The sequence below is a fragment of the Eutrema salsugineum genome, unplaced genomic scaffold (assembly GCF_000478725.1).
Source record: "Eutrema salsugineum unplaced genomic scaffold, Eutsalg1_0 scaffold_11, whole genome shotgun sequence".
NCBI classification, from domain to species: Eukaryota; Viridiplantae; Streptophyta; class Magnoliopsida; order Brassicales; family Brassicaceae; genus Eutrema; species Eutrema salsugineum.
In genome coordinates this window covers 7,160,352-7,182,334 of record NW_006256901.1, presented here as the reverse complement: position 1 = coordinate 7,182,334, position 21,983 = coordinate 7,160,352, and the positions used below count along the sequence as shown (strand labels likewise).

General features: G+C 37.2%; 2 protein-coding genes and 1 pseudogene across 2 annotated transcripts; all 3 read right to left on the bottom strand.

Moving 5' to 3' along the window:
• Positions 1-933: 933 nt before the first annotated feature.
• Positions 934-3,257, bottom strand: LOC112089794 (annotated as a pseudogene).
• A 5,516-nt stretch (positions 3,258-8,773) lies between these two features.
• On the bottom strand, positions 8,774-9,358 carry LOC112089793. Its single transcript, XM_024160550.1, has one exon. It carries the CDS (start codon positions 9,356-9,358, stop codon positions 8,774-8,776), a length of 585 nt encoding a protein of 194 aa, XP_024016318.1.
• A 1,277-nt stretch (positions 9,359-10,635) lies between these two features.
• Positions 10,636-12,122, bottom strand: LOC112089792. The gene is made up of 3 exons (XM_024160549.1): positions 11,824-12,122; positions 11,028-11,721; positions 10,636-10,911 (listed from the first exon to the last, which is right to left on the bottom strand). Exons 1-3 carry the CDS (start codon positions 12,120-12,122, stop codon positions 10,636-10,638), a joined length of 1,269 nt encoding a protein of 422 aa, XP_024016317.1.
• Between the last annotated feature and the right edge of the window lie 9,861 nt (positions 12,123-21,983).

Sequence of the window (21,983 nt, the reverse complement as noted above, 5' to 3'; positions counted from 1 at the left end):
TTTAAGTTAAAATCTTGTTAGAGTTTTATACCTAATATTTTATTGAATCAACAACTTCTAGTGTTGTCTTCTCGATTTGCATCCAAAAGTTGTGTAGAGTTGTTAGAGCTATAATCGTTACGCAAAACTGCTTTCAAAAGTTTCATAGCATCATCTTTAACTTTATCAGCAAAATTAAAGACAATAGCTACATTTTTTTCTCTAAATTATGAACTTCTGAGCATGTGCTAGTTTCACCAGGATAGTCGAGTATGCAATTGACCGATAATCAAGATTATTAATCAAAACTTCAAGTTCGTGAATAACGTTTGGGTCATCTTGACATTATGGAATCTGTAAACAATAAAAAATACAAAAAGTTTTAGATAAAATAAAAATTTTAAAATATTATTAAGTACACAAATATTCTCTAAGTTAATTAATTATTAACTTATAGATAAAGTAATTTTACGATAAATTAATAAAATATTATAATCCTACTACTATTTATCTATAGAAGTTCTAACACTATCCGAATTATGTTTCTACATCGGTCGAGGAAGGCTATAAAAAATGGTTTGATTCTTCACCATAAACCTATCAAGGTTTTGTGAATATATGTTTTACCCAAGAGAAAAGAGATACATCTTTCTTTGATGTTTGAATACGCAGACAAAAAACAAAGAGAAGGAGCAATGGTGATATGTGCCACAATACTCTTTATACGTCTCTGTTTTATAGTTATTGTTGTTTTAGTGCTCAAGAATCTGTTGTTTTAGTCATGCATATACACACGAATTTTAATAAAACAACTCACCTTTTAATATAACAAACCTCAGTGATCAGATAATACATTACGGAAATCAACTCATAATGGAAATGAACTTGTCCAAGGAAGAATGTAAGAAACTAAAACGAATATCTCGTTTATTACACTTTTTTGGTTTTAACGATTTATCCCTTCCATTGAAATAAATTTCTGCATTTGTTAGAGCAAAAGTATGCATCTGAGGTTCCAAGCAACTTCAAATTGATAGGGTATACGCAGAGCGATTTACACTCCTTGCAAACTGGACGAGCTATACTATTATTGAGCATCACCTTAAATAATTTTCCCCAAAATCTTACTGTGCTTCTTGGGAAGAGCCCTGTAAAGTCTCCGAGAACACACTTTGTATGCAAGGTAGCCTGGTGAGTTTAACACGTGTAGAACCATGTCTCTGAATTGGCTTCTTTCTCACAGATGCCGCACCAATATTTACCACTTGCCTCTTCTCCATAGCCCAGTAAGAGATGATGATCATCAACTCTATGCTTTACATTTTGTGGTAAAGTGGCGCATTTGAAGTCCAAGGCAAATCCACAACCATCTTCAATGCACATGAGCACATTAATCTCCACTTTTTACAACCATTGCATTGCCTTTTTTCATTCGGTGAAGTGTAATATAAAGGATGATCAGGATGACTTGGATGGACAAATGGCTCAGAAATTGAACCGCACTTTACATCTAACTTCTTATCCCAATGCTGGTACCTGAAACCATTGGAAATTCTATTACAAGCATCACACTGGAAGCATCTGGCCTCACTTGTAATTAAAGTAAGTAGTTCATTGTGTAAGAAATGCCTTTTCATTGTAGGTAATTCAGCACAAATTTGGTGGATTACAAAATTACACTCCATACGTACAGCCATAGAAGGATTGGAGACTGATGGGATGGGCACAAGCCTTGCAACGCTTGTTCTCCTCGCAATGAAGACCATTATCGCTGAGTCTTAAATAATGCTCTTTGTGACTGAAATGCTGTATTGTGTTGTCATTTATAACTACATATGGCTCTGTATCTTCTGTTTCATCAAATACTCCTTCGAGTTCTTTCCCAATCCAGACATCGTTTCTTGTAGCACATTTTGAATGAACGACATAGACAGCACACACAGAATTTACAACACCAAGAACACAATTGCGAGAAATACGGTGATCATGCCGATTGATGTTTATGACACGTGGAAGAGTAAGACAACCTTGATGGATCATGAAGCTACATTGAAAACATGCGAAGGGCTTCGATCTCCCTTCAGCCCACAAGCATTACATGTAAAAGAATCGAGTCTTGGGAGAAGGGTGAGTTGATGATCATGAGCTTTCAAATCCAAAAGAGATTGTGGTTGTGGGCTTGAACACAACACATATCCAAGCTGAAGTTACATGAAGAACAATGATAAAATACTTTTTCTTCATCAATCTTTTTTCCGCAAAGATGACATCTACCATCAGAGTATTCCCCTGGTCGGCCTGTAAGGAGCTTAAGAGAGTGTAAAGAGTGGTAGAAGTGGTTTAACTCCAACGGATATGAAAAGCAATCCACATGGAAGGCTAAATCACATTCGTGACATTTGTAAGAAAAATCATCACCTGTCTTACCACATTTAGCAGAACAGTCGAACTGGCTCAGGTCCTTGACATTTGTGAGCTTGTGACGATGCATCTCGGAAACGTTGATAACCTTCAGTGGTGGGTATCTAGCACAATATAGATCTACGTCGAACGTACATATCGGACAATGATAGCATAGATCCACGATATCCCTTCCACATAAATCACAATAGTTATGTGGTTTACGGCGAAGCCAAAGAGTGTGATTCGGGTGAGATGGGTACTGTTGGATAGATTAAGTGGACTCATGACTACATTTCTTGTGGACGAAAAAGTCACATATCTTGCAATGGAAGCCTTCACTAATAGATTCTTTTTTTTTTTTTGAAATGAATGTAAAATTGTATTCCAATTATAAAAAAGACGTTTTTACAACCAGATGGTATGTCCTTTTACGAAAACATTGCATCTGTAGAACAAAACTGCTGACAAAAAAGCTATTACATGGCGAAGCTCAATGGAATCAGTATCGGGTAGCAAACCAAAGTTGAAGAGCAGCTTCATATCTTCGGTCTCCCAGGTCGCGAATAGTCTGAAGTCTGCATCTGACCAGTTTGTCAATGAGGAGATGAAGCCGGCTTGCTGCAAGGGGGTCTTCGCCATGACGACGGGTTACAACACTCCTCAAGCCACCAGACGCAGCGAAAAGCAATACGCAATCTCTAAGAAGAAGTTCGAACCGAAGACTACAGAACGTTCCTGAACGAGCCTTACCTGCCTCCAATGGTAAACCCTAGACCACCTATGTATCGCTTACCTCACCAGGTTCTCCAGCAAGATGAGAACGTCCAGCTCAGTAACCGATTGAGTCAGCTCGAAGGCGTAATCAAGCAGTTCATAGAAACTCAAGCAACCACTACAGCCGCTCTAAATGAAAGAATTGACGGGATATTGAAACTTTTCAATGAGAAGATCGATCTAGCTTCCCAGGTCAAATCAATAGAAGAACGAGCAACCAAGGATGCAGCCATGATCGCCAACAGGTTTGACAGCATGGAGGAAGAACAAGCAAATCACAATTACGAGCTTCGCAACACTAAAAACAAAGTCATGGACCTGGATTTCAAACTCGATGATGTGGACAAAGCCCTCAACGAAGCTAAGAACGAGTCTTATGACTTCACAGTCAAAGTTTCAGAGAAGGTATACAAAGTCATTGACAAAACCGAAGAGCTTGCCTCAACCATGGACAAAGTAGTCTATGCTCTTGATGAAGTTGAAGAAAAGGTTGAGGAGATCATGCAAGGACTTGGAGAGCAGATTCCAGCAGCCAAAACCAAAGACTTAAATTCAGAGAGGAAGTACATCAAGCCAGAAGACCTAGGAGATCATTCAGGAAGAAAGGGAACAAGCAAATGCAGAAGCTCGACTCGGAGATGTTCTCCCGCGGTCGCATCACCCGTGACCGCGGCCAAGAAGCACTTCCCCGCGGTCGTGCTCGGCCTACCCGCGGCCCATGGACATTTTCCCGCGGTCGCGTCTCCTGCAGTCAAGGCCAACCGAAAAAACGTTCCAAAACAGCCCGGTTCAGGTCATACAAGCAGTTGTGCGTCTGATACACCTCCTGGAATGACTAAACCCCTCCATCAACAACTAGTTTGCTCCATCAGCACCCAAAGATCTGAAGACGAAGACAAGCCATTACCCTGCAACATGGTTTTGTCTTGTGAAGATGAGTATGAAGAACAGTACTCTGAAGATGAAGAGTATGGGTTGTTTGTAGAAGATCCAAACGCAGGACACTCCTCAGAAGACAGTACAGAAAACATTCAATGGATCACCAGCAACATCAGTAGGGAGAAGCTCATAGAGTTTAACTATATGGTCAGGACATTCCCTGCTCACCTAAGCTTTGATGAAATCTGGAAGCTTGGTCGTTTGAAAGTCTTTTTCAGGTACTGCAAGGAGTATAAAGAAGATATACAAAGGTACTTTATGCGAGCTCGATACATGACATCACTAGAAGCAGCTGTCTATGCGATCCACCTTCAAAAACCTGAAGAATATAGCCACTACACCAACAAAATCAGGAAAGAAAAGCTTGATGGGTTCAATGATGTAGTTCGAAATTTACCTGAAGGAATCACCTTTGCCAGAGCTTGCAAGGACTTCATGATAGGCCACTACTTCTGTGAGAGTAAGAATCAATTCCTGAAATAGAAGACTTGTTCAATCATGCCAAAAGAGGTAAACATGTTTGAACACTTCACAAAATCGAAGGTGCAGGTCAATTTCTCATCTCTTGTTCTATTAGAGGTGAAATGTTTAAAAACGTGATTTGTGATTCTGGAGCTTGTCGTAACATGATGTCCAAGGCAATTGCTTTGAGACTTGGTACTAAACACCTGCGCAGGACTATAGCAAGGATTAGTTTAGCTGATGATTTCAATGCAACACCTCAAGGAATAGCTCATGACAATTCCTTTGAGAATAGGAGATTGCATCGTGCCTGTCGACTTCTACATTGTCGAAACAAGAGATGCCACACATCTAGTGATTCTCGGATGGTCTTTTCTAGCAACTTCTGGAACTATAATGGACTGGCAAAACTGGAGGATTTCGTTTGTTAATATCGACAAAGATATCTTCACAGAAGTTGTCCCATACAACAGCAAAGCAGGAAAACGTTCTGCAATAGAAGAGTTAGAAGAAGAGCTTTAGAGTGACGAAGAACCTGCTAGGCAAAGCAAGGAGATGTCGAAAAATACTTGTCTCAGGACAAGATCTTCTTCATTGGACTAAGCCACGTCCAACACCAAAGTCGAGCTAAACGACTTAAAACAGAAGCGCTCAATGGGAGGCAACCCATTTAGGTATTGTTTTCTTTAGGATTTTTCTTTCTTTTTCTATTGATCTTTTTCTTTTTCTTAGTTTCAGGTGTTTCTTATAAAACAAAAAAGCCAAAAAAATTAAAAAACCGAAAAAATCAAAAAGAAGGATGGTCCCTGACTGCTCGGCCCAGCAGGAACCAAGGAGAAGCAGGAAACATGCCGCATTTAAGCCCCTGCGGTCGCAGATGTTCTGACCGCGGGAAACAGCTCTTCGACCGCGGCCGCGTCTTTCTGACCGCACCATTTCACCGCGGTCGCGTGACTCCTGACCGCGGCAGATGGTCATTGAGATAATACTCAACCCCAAATCACCCACTTCACCTCATTCCACCTCATTCATCACTTTCCACCACCTTCATCACCACCTATCACCTTCCCAAACCTCTTGGAATGAATCTGGTCCATCTCCACCAGCATCTCGGATCCAGGTAAGTTCTCTTTAGTCTTACCAATTCGATTATCTATGTATTTTTTCTCATCCAATCTCGACTTGTTTCACACAAAGGACAGTGTGATTTAAGTCTGGGAGAGGATTTCATCCCTTTCTAACCACTTTTCTTTCATGTGTCTTGCATTATCTACAATTTTTGCATTTTTCTTAAAGTTTTTCAAAATCGGTTTTTAAAACAAAATACGTTTTAAAGGGAATGGTGAACATGAATCAATGATAGTTGACTGTGTGCTTTTAGACTGTTCCTAGTGACATGATCATTAATGATTTAGGACTAGACTAGGCGGTAGCTAAGCACATTTGAAACGAAGTACCCCAGAGGAATATGAATGATTTCGATTTAGATGAAGGAATACACTAGCTCTGTTTTATTTGGACTTAACTTGGACTTAATTCTCTCATTGAAACATTAGACCAGGGAAACGAATCATACATTCAGGACTTCTTTACCCTTTTTTAGCACTCTCTGTTTATCCTGAATGGCTAGTTCATCTTTAGCTAGTTCCCCACCTTAACCAATCCTCTTTCAAACCACATTCACTCTTGTTTTCTATTGTCTTATATGCAGATATGTGTAAAAACGTTGGAGAGAAAGTGGAACGACGCAGTTTTCAGTCCCAGAAGGATTCAACACAAGAGAAAGCTCAGTTTGCCTTAGAAAAATCTCAAATTTTGATACAATCTTGTCCTCTAGTTTCTCTCTTTAAAAGGCATCTTCTTTTCAAAAAAAAAAAGAAATATCCGAAAATAGGAAACGAAAGGAGAAAAAAGCCGTAGAGAGTCTAGAGAGATCGAATTTTAAGTCCCAAGGCAACTGGAGTTCGATTCTATGGAGTTTTGGAGATCATTTCCTGATTCCCGGAAAGAATCTAAGTTTGGGGGAATATCTGTTCACAACAAAGGAGGAAGGATTATGCAACAACATTGGGCAAGAAGAAAGTGACTGAAAATTGTGGTCATCAACAGGTCCTTATCTCTCTTGCGGTTGCATTTTATCTTGCATTTTCCAGATTCATCAGGTTACCCGAAACACTTTAACTCCACCACTTAAACAGCCCTTTAATGCCATACGCCGTCTACCCTGGATGATGTCTTTAATGAGAATTCACTATTGCACTAAATGAATGTAGAGAGCTAGTTGACTGGAATCAAGATTTAGATTGTTTAAGTTTTGCATGACGGAAAAAGTGGACCAGTGTCTTTTGTGTCTTGGTGAGAATTTTCTAGACTAAGTTGTGGATTGATGCACGATCTTTGGTCCTATTTTAGGAGTTCATGTCTCTGAAATTTATGCATTCCCTATTTTTGTTTTCACTTAACCAGTTTAAACTTTTGTTTTGTTTGAGGACAAACAAAGGTTTAAGTCTGGGGGAGTTGATAACACTGTATTTTGACCACTTTTATGGATCGTTTTGAAATACTTTTTCTATGTTTTTTATTTCTTTCAAATACTTTTATTACTTTTTCTAGTATTTGTAGTTCCAATACTCTTTTTAGGGAACTTAGGGAAAAACTTAACAAAATGGATAGAAGACCAGATTTTCAGCTCAAAGTCAAACAGTCAGAAGTTCACCTCCGATTGAAGGCCTTCTCACCGTCTGATCCAGCTCAAATTTGGAGATCTCAAAGATGGAGGTATCAGCTTTTCAGCACACTTTACAGCTTGGCAATCCAACGGTTCAATCAAAAGATACGCGAAGAGCAAGATGTCTCGTAAACCAGCCGGCAAGCGTTTCCACCCGCGGCCAGCAGCCCATTCGCCGCGGTCATGCACATCCCGACCGCGGCCAGTCATCCATTCCCCGCGGTCACACACATCCCGACCGCGGCCAGCGAACTCCAAATCCGAAGACTCATTTCTGAAGCCCAAAATGATTCCCTCATTTAGAGAAACCGTAAGTGACGCCCAGAGATGTCTTGAGCACTATAAATACATATTTTAGGAACCCTAATTCATATCATCATCTATCATCACCTTTTACATCATATTTTTTTCTTATTGTTTTTATACTTTAGGTTTTAGGGAGAGAGAGATCTATCTCTTAAACCCTTGTTCTTTCTTTTTTAATTTCGGTTTCTGTTCTACTTTTTTAATACTATGTTTTTGATTTCGTTCATCATGTCTGAGTAGTTTTATTGTTGGGTCTAAGGGATTTTCGATGGGATACATATGTGATGAGGATTTCATGAGCTATTGAAGCCGAATCTTAGAACTTTTTCTTCTGAATTTATTTTACTGCATGAGAGTAGTCTCATGAACTACAATCTGATCCAGATGCTTGGTGACACGAAAGTGTTCATCCGGTGTCAGATCTAGTTTTGGAGAGCAAAACAAACATAGGAGTGGAAACCTACCTATGTGCGATTTGTGAATGCTGATGAGTCTTAAACATAATGCATCTCTTCTCTTCCAGGGCAAGAGTGGAAACCTACTGGTCAGGGTTGAGAGAGATAGTTGTCTATGATCACGACAGTGGCGTATTCATACATCTGTGACTCTAGTTCGAAAAGTTTAAGCTAAGATCTTATCAAATTTACTCCTGAGAAAACTTCTTTGAAACCCAGCGCCTTCTTTCCTATAGATTTACACCGATTTTCATTCAAGTTTTAGTCTAGTATTTTCATTCGCCCAATCAATTTTTATTAAAGCAATTAGGTTTAGCCGTTTTTCTCGTTTTTACTCTTTTTTGTTAAGTTTAGTTATTAGGTCATTTTAATTTCCGTATTTTGTCTTTAAGATTAATTTTTACGTTTTAAAGACACCACCAAAACCCTCACAAAAATTGCTTGGTTCTAGACTTCCTTACTTTATATTTCTTTCGAAGGCTTTGCAGGAAAGTTGCTCCTTCCCTGTGGATTCGATCCCTAAGTACTACAATCGATCAGTTGTGCACTTGCGGCTATTGATTTCATTTAGGGTAAAACTTGACACCCACATCGCAGACCAAATCAATCACCGCTTGAAAAGAGTACCGAAACAAGAACAGAGTATTGCGGTCTAGCTGCGATTCCGATAGAAGTGCGATCAGAGCATTCCAGTCCAAGGAGAATCGACCTTTTAGAATATTCTTCATTAGCTTTGTCCAAATTTCCTAGCTGCAGGAGAAAAAGAGGTGATTTCGAGATTCCAGAGCAAGATTACAGAGAATACAGGTGGTATCTGCTGCTGTATTCCAACTCTGCATCCAATCTCCAGTCGAAAGCCGGTTGAGCACGGCGAGCCAAGCAAAACCGAGAACTTTGGGGTAGATTGAGTGAACCAAAGACCCGAGTGCCAAGTAGTTTTTGGAGATGCGGTATGAATGAGGAGCCATGTGTTTCTCGAGTCAAACCGAGGTTTGAAGTATCCCTCCCGATGTTTCCATAAGAAAATATCATCAGCTGCAGGTCTTATATGTGTGAGCTTCGAAGACAAGGCGTTTTCAATCTCCAAGAGCAAGTCATTTTGATGACGTTGCCGTCTTCTCTGCTTAAGCAAGGTGACTGAAGCGGTTAAGGGAATCCCAAGATCAATTGGACCGCGGGGGCCAACGAGATCAAAAATATTTCCCAAATCAGACCAAGCATCGAACCAGAAGCTTGTTTCTTCTCCTTTACCAATATCCACCTTACAGAAAGAGCTTGCAAGGTGCCGATACTTGAGGATCTTGTGCCACATCCATGATCCCAAAGTAGAACTCTCTTTCTACCGAAATTTTCCTTGGCGAATAAGGTACGTTTGGATCCACTGCACCCAGAGAGAAGAATGAGAGGAAACAATCCGCCAGATCAACTTCAAACAGCTAACGGTATTGGCCTCTTTGAGAGGTCTGAGCCCTAGACCACCTTCAGATCTCAGCTTACACACATCCTCCCAAGAGAACTTTGCGCTACGGGGATTTAAATCTGGACCAGACCAAAGAAAAGCCGAGCAAAGTTTTTCAATGTCCTTGAGACATTCTCCCGGAAGTCTGAAAGCGGCCAACCAGAAATTACTGATGCTGTGTAGAACAGAGCATATGAGTTGCAATCTTCCTTCAATGGAGAGTGATCGAGCAGTCCGAGAGCTAATCCTCTTGCCGATTTTCTCCAACAATGGCAAATAATCCTATCTCCTCATCTGCTTTGTAAGTAAAGGCAAACCCAAGTAGCGCACAGGGAGTTGTCCAGTTTGAAAGTGAAATCGCTCAACGAGCTCATCCCTCACAGCCTCCGAAAACCTTACAAGATAGATAGTGGACTTCTCCATGCTTATCTTAAGGCCTGATATTCTTGCGAAGTCATCAAAAACCTTAACAATACCTTCCATTGATCTCAATTTTCCATCAGATAAAACCATGATACCATCGGCAAAACTAAAATGAGTAAGGCCGATATTTTTTCATTTAGGATGGTAACCAATCGCTTGAGCACTTGCAGCTCTGTCAAGTAGTTTCGAAAATACGTGCATACTGATGAGGAACAAATACGGTGATAGTGCACAGCCCTGTCTCAAACCTCTCTTGCTACGAAAGAAACCAGCAAGTTCACCATTAACCTGAACTGAAAAAGAAGCTGTAGAGATGCAAAGGGAAATCCAATGGATGAAAACTCCGGGAAAGGTCATAGTTTGAAGCGCATTCAAATTGAAAGACCATTGAACAGTGTCGAAAGCTTTCAAAATGTCGATTTTGATAGCACAGCGAGCAGGGGCCGAATCCTTATGATAGTCTCTAACCAATTCTATCGCAAGAAGAAGATCTCGATCAGCAATCTATCTTGAACAAAAGCAGACTGTTTCATTGCGATGAGATGTGGAAGAACTGCTTTTAATCTGTTGGCAATGATTTTTGAACTGACCTTATAAAGGACATTACAGAAGGATAATGGCCGGTAGTCTCTCATTTCCACAGCAGACGTTTTCTTCGGAATCAAAGCAAGGATCATTATGTTAACCCCTTTTGGCAGAAAACCTTTTTAGAAAAAAGATTTAACTGCGATAGTGAACTCTTTCCCCACAATAGACCATGTTGCTTTGTAGAACTCCATATTATACCCATCAGGACCAAGAGATTTGTTGCTCGGCATGGAAAATAAGACTGATCTGACATCCTCATCTGTGACAATCTTGATAAGATTATTACCTTCCTCTTCCGAGCATCTGTACTGAATCAAATTCTGAAGATCTGCCGTCAAAATACCCTCATAGTCAGTAGGAATATGCTGTAGAAACTCAGAAAAGAAACCTTCCGCCTATGCTTTAATATCTTCAACAGATGAAACCACAACACCATCACGATGTTTTATTTCCCTGATGGTATTTGTAGCTTCTCTGGACACAACTGCTTTTTGAAAAGTCTTGCTGTTACCATCCCCAATCTTGAGCCAGTGAATCTTGGATCGCTATTTAAGGAAGTTTTCCTCAAGCTTCGAAATGAAATCCCAACGCCTGTAAGCTTCCGTCTCCTCCTCCACCCTTTGAGGTGAGAAGCGTTCGCATTCTGCTTTTCACATAGAGTCTCATAAACCTCCTTCGTCTTACGAGAAAGATTTCCCATTCTGTTCTTTGCCAGAGAACGGATTAAAGGTTTCAGGGCCTTTAACTTTTTGGTGAAACAAAACATGGAAGACGTGGAGGAGAAGATAGGTTGTGTATTTTCCCAGAAGGACTGCACCATCGGCAAAAAATCATCAAGCTCAGCTACAGTATTTACAAACTTGAAAGGGTTATTCCCCTCTGCTCTGCCTGCCTCCAGATGTAACCGACATTGTAAGTGATCTGAGCATCCTCCAGCCTCAAATACATTATACGAGTGTGGGAAAGAAAGATCCCATCTAGTGTTTTTCAGAACCCTGTCAAGCTTTTTCGAAATTAGGCTTGTGTCTCGTCTGTTGCACCAAGTGAATAACGGACCATGATAAGCCATTTCCTCTAGATGACAATCTAGCACCAGATTTTGAAAATCCCGCATACCCGAAGTGATGTTTGGAGAGTTTTTGTACTGAGAGTGTTCCTCTCCTTCTAAAATCTCATTGTAATCTCCAAGACAGATCCAGGGTCTGCTGTTTATGATTGGAGAATTATGATGATCCCAAATGTCACTCCATAATTCTCTCCCCTCCTCAGCAAAGGTTGAAGCATAAATGAAGGAACAAAAGAATTACTCGTCTTTATCTTCAAGCTTAACCGTTACTGTGATCATCTGACCACTTTTGAAGAACAGAGTCAATCGCGTCCTGGGGCTCCACATCACCCAGATTCGACCAAGACGATTGAACTCAAAATTAGTAATAACCGACCAGTCTCTACAAACTGAAGCTGCTACCCTCCCAGCTTTACCCTCTCTAACTCTGGTCTCCAACAGAGCACCAAACTGAAAACCTTGATTCTGAATCCACCTACGAACAATGGAATGTTTAGTTGATTTGTTTAAGCCGCGGACATTCCATACAAGACCCGACATCTATTGGTTTTCATTCTTTGGGTTCCTTCTACTCGAAGTATTAGGTTTTGATTCCTTAATACTTGGAGGAACTTGGTCAACCAACGATTTGTTTGCAGTTTTCGACGCTCTGGGGAGTGGGGGACGAATCCCAGTAACCTCAGTTTTATCTCGCTGCATTCGCTTCTCCGTTTGGCAGAGAGCCGCTTCCTCACCCAAAACACCTGACTCATCACCATTACTAGAAGAAATATCATCCTTTGCCTGCTTATCAGATGGTATTTCCTCTTTATTTACTTCATTCTCGGTACCAGCAAGCACTAAGAATCTCGAAGGAGAAACAGAGACATCAATAGCCACTTGCTTCTCTGCTTGTTTGCTTACTTTTTTAGGAGAACACCATTCTCCTTCCTCTTTCTCTGTCTCAGCTATAGTATCAATGCCGGCATCTGAGACCGGTTTTTCCCTAGCTGGATCAACCTCTGATGAATTCTGAGAATTCGAATCACTACTCTTGCTCTGAGAACTCCCATTCATCACTGGCTCTTGTTCTGAGACAGCCTTAGGCATTGCCACCGTATTCGTATCATCGGGCCTCTGATCAATTGTTTGTCGTTGAAGGATAGTTTTCGGTCCATTCTTCATCGTACAGGCATCTCCCATGTGACCCCATTTAGAGCAGAAAGTGCATCTTGGAAGGAGCCACGGGTATTCAAATTCAACCACCGAGTCTATGCCTTTATCTGAAGTGAATTGAAATTGAGTTGGTAGCTACTTCGATAAATCGGCTTCAACAAAAACTTTTGCCTCATCAAAAGTCTTGCAAATTTCAGTATCTGGATGAAATCCTAAGCCTTTCTCATGGAACAACTTGTGAGGACGTTCTTGAGACAGACCCATATTGGCATTGACTTGATCTCCGGTTGAGCTTCCTCCACCACCGGAGACCATTTAGAAACCACCATTGGAACATTTGCAATATTCCACATCCCTCTTCTCAAGATCCGATTACAGGTTGCAACGTCTCGGATTTTGAACTTCATTGTAGTCTGATCAACTATGAACACATCAACTTTGGTTTTCAATCCAAGTGGCCAAATTTTATTCACGATAACATGAACTTTAGCTACATGAGGAGCCGCCGATAGAAATTTCCCAACCAGAATTTCCTCCCACAGAGGAGCTGAACCTTTAATGATATCATTCGGGATATATACCATCAGAGAACCCTCAACCATGGATATTGATAGATCATGTTTTGATAGCCCTATTTGTTTTGAACAATAGATGAGTAGAGCGGCTTAGTAGGAGGCTGCGAAGACGTCTCTGGATCCGTTGTATCCCCAACACGAGACTCGCTGGTGACAGATGATGTTCGGAGGAGGAGGCGGAGAGCCCGGTGCCGCCATGCTTGCGGCCGAAGAAACTTTGAGAAACGAAAACCCTAATCGCCTTTCCTATCTCCATGCCACGTCAGCAGAGCCTTTTTCTTCCACTAATAGATTCGAAGCATCCACAGAAATTACCTTTCCTCATATCATTGCAAGGCCCCATAAGATGTTCGTAGATCAAGGGTACTGACACTCCCTCATGGGCTTCATCAGAATCCTTGGTCGTATACTACAAGATTAGGAAGAAGAAAAGACAAAGAAAAGTTGGATCTAAAGCGTCAACAGCGACGCTCCTTGCAATTCTTTTTCTCTCTTCAATCAAAAGTCTTTGTTAATCTCATATTCCCAAAGATGCTCTGTATTAAAAATTTGTATGTACATATTCTAATATCTGCGTTGAAATTTCAGATACGACTTTTTTTCTCTCTTCATGATACGTAGATTAAAGATTAATTATTCAAAATTTAAAATACTTATGGTCCATAACTCCACATGCCTAATTTGCCTAATCTCGCTTTCTCATATCCATCGAATAACGATTATAAAAAGAAAAACCATTATCATAATTGATCAAATTGAAAGAATTCATACCGATTTATAACAATTTATAAATACTAATTACCAAGTCGATTGTCAGGATTCATGCAAATACTGAATTAAGTCTAGATTTTAGAGTTTGAATATACTTGGATATTCTACAGCAGGACGGAAAAATCAGATAGGTTTGAGATTGTCTTAGCACTCCAATTGTCTACCTCTACTGATATCAACACGCGCACAAATTGGATTTAAACGGAATGCTAGTACCGTAGAGATCAAATCTCAAAAACCAACGAACTGTTCGTCTTTTCTTCTCTCTATGAATTATTATTTGCTTGTCATACAAGCAACAGATATCTTATTTTTAATTGGTGTTATGGTTGCTGATATCTTCTACACGGCCACAACTAGATATTGTTATATATATACTCACACACGTAAACCCTAGACACTTTAAGATTCATTCATGTGGGTTGGGCTTAGTCTAATTCTTAATTAAACCATAAGTTAGCCTTTATTATATGTGTGTATTTAATAATATATCTTTTATATATTATTCTTATATATCACATTTCCTAAACCCAAATATTGGTCCAATCTATATAAATCTCATTAATTAGTGATCTAATTTGTTTAAGTGTGTGATCCTGTAAGATCGTATAATATTAGCAATGAGTTTTCAACTCATAGATTATAAGCAGTCTCTAGAAAAATATTATAACCACCTAACATTATACGATTGTCAAATCTCGACAATATAACTTTCACTAGAGTAAAGTACAAATGATTTCAGGACATTCCCAACAATCTTCCACTTGTACTAGAATCATCTATTCCTATAATCCTTTTGTATCTATATCTCGATCTTAGCATAAGGCAAGAAATAGTGTCATCTTTATCAAGCTAGATCACGTTTATCAAACTTTGATTTATACTGATTAAACAAACGACTGACATTCACCTCGTTTGAGCGCGGCCACGCATTTTACAGTATAAAATCTTCGATAGGCCCAAAGATATTTATCTCCTATTATATGGGAGGAACAAAACCCATCTTGTTCCATTCCTGTACCTTACACAGTTCATAATGTGTCCGATCACTGTCTCTATAATCATCTTTTACAGATGACGTTTGACAAAGTCAAAGTAAACAAATCAAACTCAGGTCAAAGGACTATACCCTATAGTTGTCATGAGAAACTCTTATGACACTCATATAACAATCTTGTAGAGTTCTCATAGCAGGTCAGTCCAATCATGTGTTCCCCAGCACATATCTATGTGATTGACTTGATACGATATATCAATGACCACGAAACTTAGTCATCAGTCACCTCACATACTAGTCATTAATAGTTATTAAAGTCCCATTTTAATAACCTTGACTAGGGACATAAATAATTTAATTCATTTTCCACTCATAAGGTTTCATGATCAAGTCACGTACTTGATGACCTATAAGAATGATATAAATGATTTTGGGACTATTATTTAATTATCTAATAACCAAATAATTCTGAAAAAAAAATTATTAATTTAAAAATAAAATCAAAACATGAACATCATATCATAAAGGAATTAAAACCTCCCACTGAAAATAAGATTACATCTTTATGAATCTAGTGCCTATCGCAGCAGTATGACTCTCATGCTTAGGCTGCGGAAGAGGTTTCATAAAAGGATCAGCAACATTTGCATCTGTTGGAAATCTGCTAATCTTCACATCACCTCTATCAACAATCTCACGAATGAGGTGATATCTTCTTTGAATATGCTTGGATTTTTAGTGTGATCTAGGTTCTTTTGCTTGTGCAATGGCTCTATTGTTATCACAGTAAAGATCAACAGGGCCAGAGATGCTAGGAACCACACCAAGCTCAGCAATGAACTTCCTAATCTAAACATCCTCCTTAGCTGTTTCTGAAGCAGCTATATACTCAGCTTCAGTTGTAGAGTCTGCCACAGTGCTCTATTTAGAACTCTTCAAACTCAATGCTCCTCCATTGAGACAAAAGAAAAATCCCGATTGTGATCAAAAATCATCCTTGTCAGTCTGAAAGCTGGCATCTGTGTAACCACTCACAACAAGTTTCTCACTTCCTCCATAGATAAAAAACTTATCCTTAGTTCTTCTCAAGTACTTAAGGATACTTTTAAATGTTATCCTGTGACTTTCACCTGGATCAGACTGGTATCTGCTATCTGGGCGAGTGCAGAGCATAGCATACATGATAGATTCTATAGCAGATGCATATGGAATCTTACTCATGCGCTTTCGCTCATCATGTGTCGAAGGACACTGAGTTTTGCTGAGAGTTATGCCATGAGACATTGGTAGAAAACCTTTCTTAGAATAATGTATATTGAACCTGCGCAAGACCTTATCTATATAAGTATCTTGACTTAGTCCAATTAATTTATTTAATCTATCTCTATAGATTCTTATTCCAAGAATATAGGCGCCTTCTGCCATGTCTTTCATTGAGAAACAACTACTTAGCCATGTCTTAACAGACTGATGTAGAGAAATATCATTCCCAATGAGTAGTATTTCATCTGCATACAATACCAGAAAATCAACTGCGCTCCCACTAGACTTCTTGTAAACACAAGGTTCTTCTTCGTTTCTAATGAAATCAAACTCTTTGATTGCCTCATTAAAACGAAGATTCCAACTCCGAGATGCTTGCTTCAAACCATAAATGGAATGATGAAGCTTGCATACTTTTCTAGCACATCCAGGAGCTGTGAAACTTCAGGTTATGTCATGTACACATCCTCTTCAAGATTTCCATTAACGAAAGCTGTTTTCACATCCATTTGCCAAATCTCATAATCATAATAAGCGGAAATTGCTAGGAGAATCTGAATGGACTTAAGCATTGCGACTGGAGAATAGGTTTCATCATAGTCTATACCATGAATTTGCTTGTAACCTTTAGCCACCAATCTAGCTCTGTATATCACTATATTATCATCCATGTCTGTTTTCTTCTTGAAAACCCATTTACACTCAATGGCTTTAACACCATCAGGTAAATCTACCAAAGTCCAAACTTTGTTTTCTGACATGGATCCCATTTCGGATTCTGCGGCTTGGTAGCCATTTCTTGGAATCAGGGCCCATCATTGCTTCTTCAAAAGATTTAGGTTCATGACTCTCTATAAGTAAAAGATCATGATGATCCATTACCCAATCCCCAAATCTATTAGGCTCATGATGAATTCTTTCGGACCTACGTACCTTAGGTTCCACATGAGTTAATTCTACGACTCTTCGTAGATCCAATTGATGTTCTTCCTCAAGAAATGGAACATCCTCCTGTGATTCTCGAACTTCTTCGAGTGATACTTTACCCCCACTAGTTCTCTTTGAAAGAAATTCTTTTTCTAAAAAGGCACCATTCCGAGCAACAAACACTTTGTTCTCAGCGGAGTTGTAAAAGAAATAACCTTTGGTATCTTTGGGATAACCTACAAAGTAGCACTTATCAGATTTGGGTCCAAGCTTATCAGTAAATATACGTTTAACATAAGCATCACAACCCCAAATTTTAAGAAAAGACAGATTATGAACTTTTCCTGTCCACATCTCATATGGTGTCTTTTCAACTGATTTCGATGGAATTTTGTTTAGCATAAACGCAGCAGTTTCTAAAGCATATCCCCAAAAGGATAATGGAAGATCTGTGTGACTCATCATTGATCGAACCATATCTAATAAAGTTTGATTTCTCCTCTCAGACACATCATTCCATTATGGTGTTCCTGGAGGAGTGAGTTGTGAAACGATTTCACATTCTCTCAGATGGTCACTAAAAACTTGGCTCAAATATTCCCCTCCACGATCTGATTGAAGAGCTTTAATTCTTTTGCCAAGTTGATTTTGTACTTCATTCTGGAACTCCTTGAAGTTTTTAAAGGATTCAGATTTATGTTTTATCAGATAAACATAACCATATCTACTGAAGTCATCAATAAATGTGATGGAATACTGGATGTTTTCTCTAGCACTTAAAATCATTGGTACACATACATCTGTATGCATAAGGCCCAATAGATCACTAACCCTTTCACTGTGTCCAGTAAATGGAGCCTTAGTCATTTTTCCCAACAAACAAGATTCACATATTTCATATGATTCAAAATCAAATGAGTTCAAAAGTCCATCACCATGAAGCTTTTAAATGCGTTTCTCATTTATATGGCTCAAACGACAATGCCAGAGAAAGTTGGATTTAAGTCATTAGACTTAAACCTTTTAGTGCGAATGTTAAAGACCAGCATATTTTGGTTTAGAACATAGAGTTCATTCTCTAATGGAGCACTACCATAAAACATATCATCACGATCAATTGAAAAACATTTGTTCTTGATTGAAAAATGAAAACATTCCATGTCCAAACATGGTATGGAGACTATATTCTTATTTATAGCAGGAATATAGTAGCAGTTTTTGAGTTCTAAAAACCATGCCTGAAAGCAAACACAATGGATATGTTCCCACTGCTAATGCTGAAACTTTTGCACCATTAGCCACATGTAGGTCCACTTGTCCTTCCTCCAAGGTTCTGATGTTCTTTAGACATTGCACATTTGTACAAATGTGAGCGCCACAGCCGGTATCTAATATCCAAGGAGTAGAACCAGAAGTGGTAATATTTACCTCTATTACATAGATATCCAGAGAAGAAATCTCAAAAGTTTTCTTCTCTTTCAGATCTTCCAAGCATTCAAGGAGGTTTGAGTCACTCAATTTTTCCTTCTCAAAGACATATCGCAATGAATAGGAACTTTGAGGGTTTAACATAATTGTCGAAAAATAAAAGCAGAAGTTAATATGATGTTCAAAAATTTTAAGCATTCTCAACAATTAAGAAAACTCACACTATATTCAAAACCAAAATATCCTCAAATGAGTAAAGTGATCCAAGATCCGTATTTCACCAGAATCCAAGTGAGCTTTGGCTCCATCCCCGAATATCTAGTTATTTAGGTAAGCAACGCCTTTGCTAATTATATTTAATATAATTCTTGGTTGTGGAAGACATCTTATGTCTAATCCAACCCTATGTCTCTAAACCCAAAACCGTTTTGATAGCCTAGTCAAGTAAATTAATCTTGTTTCATATGGTAAATATTACCATCTGTCTCACTCTTAAAAAATTGCAGACAGCTGCTTTGACAGACTTGTCATACAATAATTCAAGTTTTAACAGTTGATAAAATTGGGAAAGACATCAAATAACCTGATATTAATTGAGAAATTAATTATTGTCTAATTTTATATTTTAATTATTAAACTATATTTTAAAATGATGCACATCTAATATTTGTTATAATCAGACAATAATTTTATAGTCAAACATATTCTAACCAAATTAGGTTCGACCAGTATTTATAAATATAAAAAAATATAGATTTGATCATATCAAAATCCATTCACGATTATTATAATTGATTTTTTCTTTCTACACAGATCTCATCATGAGTAAGTATCAATATGCAATTATATTTATAATAACAGATCCTTTGCATAAAGAACATTTCTAAATCAAACGAATCTTATGATTCCAATTAAATGTGCGTACATAGTGTATATGCGAACATATTAATTTATATTTAACCAATCAAATATCTATAATCAAATTATAAAATATTTACGACTACACTAATACGCTGAGATATCATATATCTAGCGATTAAATAATGAAACACTTTCATGTAAATTTAAATTGTATAAACCTGAATCATATTAGGACTTATCGAATAAATCTAATTTAATGTTAATCAAATTCAACATAAGTGGAGAACGTATATTGTTTCGACTCCTAGATACAGATGCGATGGACGATGGTATTTCTATTATCTCATAATGAGTCATGATCCCACCGATGTATTTAAAAGATTTAAAAGTCAAACACTCGGCAATTCGTATTGCACTTTTAACTAACATATATGCATACCTATTATGCAACACGAACGTAATACTACATGATTAATTATTCATCGATTATGACAATCAGTATCGACAAACACACAGTTATTTTGCATATCGAATATATACATAAAACCAGATCCAATTTCAGTATTAAACATGTTTGCTCTGATACCACTGAAAGAATTCGTACCGGTTTATAATGATTTATAAATACTAATTATAGAGTTGATTGTCAGGATTCATAAAAATACTGAATTAAATCTAGATCTGGAACGAAAAATTAAATAGGTTTGAGATTGTCTTAGCATTCTATTATCGTACATCTACCAGTATTCACCCGCATACAAACTGAATCTAAACGAGATGCTAGTACCATACAAATCAAATATCAAAAACCAACGAACTGTTCGTCTTTTCTTCTTTCTAGGAATTAGGATTTGCTTGTCATACAAACAAAATATATCTGGCTTTTAGTTGGTGTTATGGTCACTGATATCTTCTACACGGCCACAACTATATATATATACTCACACACGTAAACCCTATACACTTTAGGATTCATTCACGTGGATTGGGCTTAATCTAATTATTAATTAAACCATAAATTATCACATGTCTGTAACTTAATAATATATCTTTTATATATTACTAGATTTTACGTCCACGTTACGTGTGGATATTTTGTTGATAAATTTTTTATAAAATCAATTATATTTATGAATATATAAATTTTATATATTAGTATTTTAATAATATATTAAAAATATTATGGTGTTAATCTCATAATTTTTATGTAAATTGTGAGGTTTCAACGGTTTTTATCATCTATATACAATATGTCTTTTTTCAAAAACGTACTATTTGGTTAAACATTTATAGGTTAATATACTTAAACTGACTACAAATTTTATAAAATAATCAAATGTTACTTTTTAAACATAGTATTGACATGATGATAAAATATTATACATTCACTTCTTCAAATCAAGAAGGTAATTATTTTTCATATTTTCACTTTCATTCCAATTATATATGTGATCTTTTAAAAAAATAAAAAAATAATTAAATTTAAATTTAATCATTTTTCTTCTCTTATTTAACCAATATAATTTTTTCGATCTATTAATTAAAAATAAATAATAAATAAAAATTTTGCTTTGAGATTAATAATAACTTTAAATTTGAAACCAAAAAACAATTGAATATGAAATGATTAAAATTACACAAAAAATTGTGGATTAAATATATTCTTGTCAATTGGTTGTGTTAACTTTTAAATAATTTTTCAATGATTATACCTCATCTCTTCTAATAAAAATGAGAAAAAAATTTCATTATGTTCATTTTTATTCTTGTTATATCTGTTTTTTTAATAAATATATTATTTTTGTTTATTTTAATGATATTTTATGATTATATTCAGTTTCATCATATTTATTGTCACTTCTTCTAATTATAACTAAGTAGGCAAAATCGTTACAATTTAATAAATACAAATTTAGAAAAATGAATGACAAACTGAATAACTCAAAACTAAGAACTTCTTCATTAATCTATTGCAATTCAAAGTCGAATATACAAATATATTTTTTCAATCATTTTTACATAATATATTATATAATATTATGTGGAAATATATTTTGTATATGTGACAGAAATTTAGATGTATATAAATCATATTTATTTTTAAAATTCTACTTGAAAAGCCTTTAAATCAAGTAACTTAAACTTGTAAGTAGTATTTACTTTTTTATATAAATATAAAAAAATTGTAACTAAAACAGTGATAATAAAGATTTTAATATCATGTTGGTTTATTTTTGTTAATGGAGTTTTTTTAACCATAATATTAAAATTTGGAAACTTTTTTTAATTTTTAAATATTGATGTGGATGTGATGAGGACATGGGCCCGGAGCCACCTGAGATAGCCAAGATTCCCACCATGTATGAGCCGCCAAGGACAAGATCCGGTGCAAGAACTCTTAGAGAAAAGTTTGGCGAAGCTGTG

What these genes read in the sequence shown, in the direction of transcription:
- LOC112089793 (XM_024160550.1), bottom strand. Translation starts at nt 9,358, where the DNA reads ATGTGGCACAAGATCCTCAAGTATCGGCACCTTGCAAGCTCTTTCTGT.
- LOC112089792 (XM_024160549.1), bottom strand. Translation starts at nt 12,122, where the DNA reads ATGTCGGGTCTTGTATGGAATGTCCGCGGCTTAAACAAATCAACTAAA. An exon ending in AAGCTTGAAGATAAAGACGA is followed by an intron (nt 11,722 to 11,823) that starts GTAATTCTTTTG and finishes AATCATAAACAG; the next exon opens with CAGACCCTGGATCTGTCTTG. An exon ending in CTGGCTCAAGATTGGGGATG is followed by an intron (nt 10,912 to 11,027) that starts GTAACAGCAAGA and finishes ATTAAAGCATAG; the next exon opens with GCGGAAGGTTTCTTTTCTGA.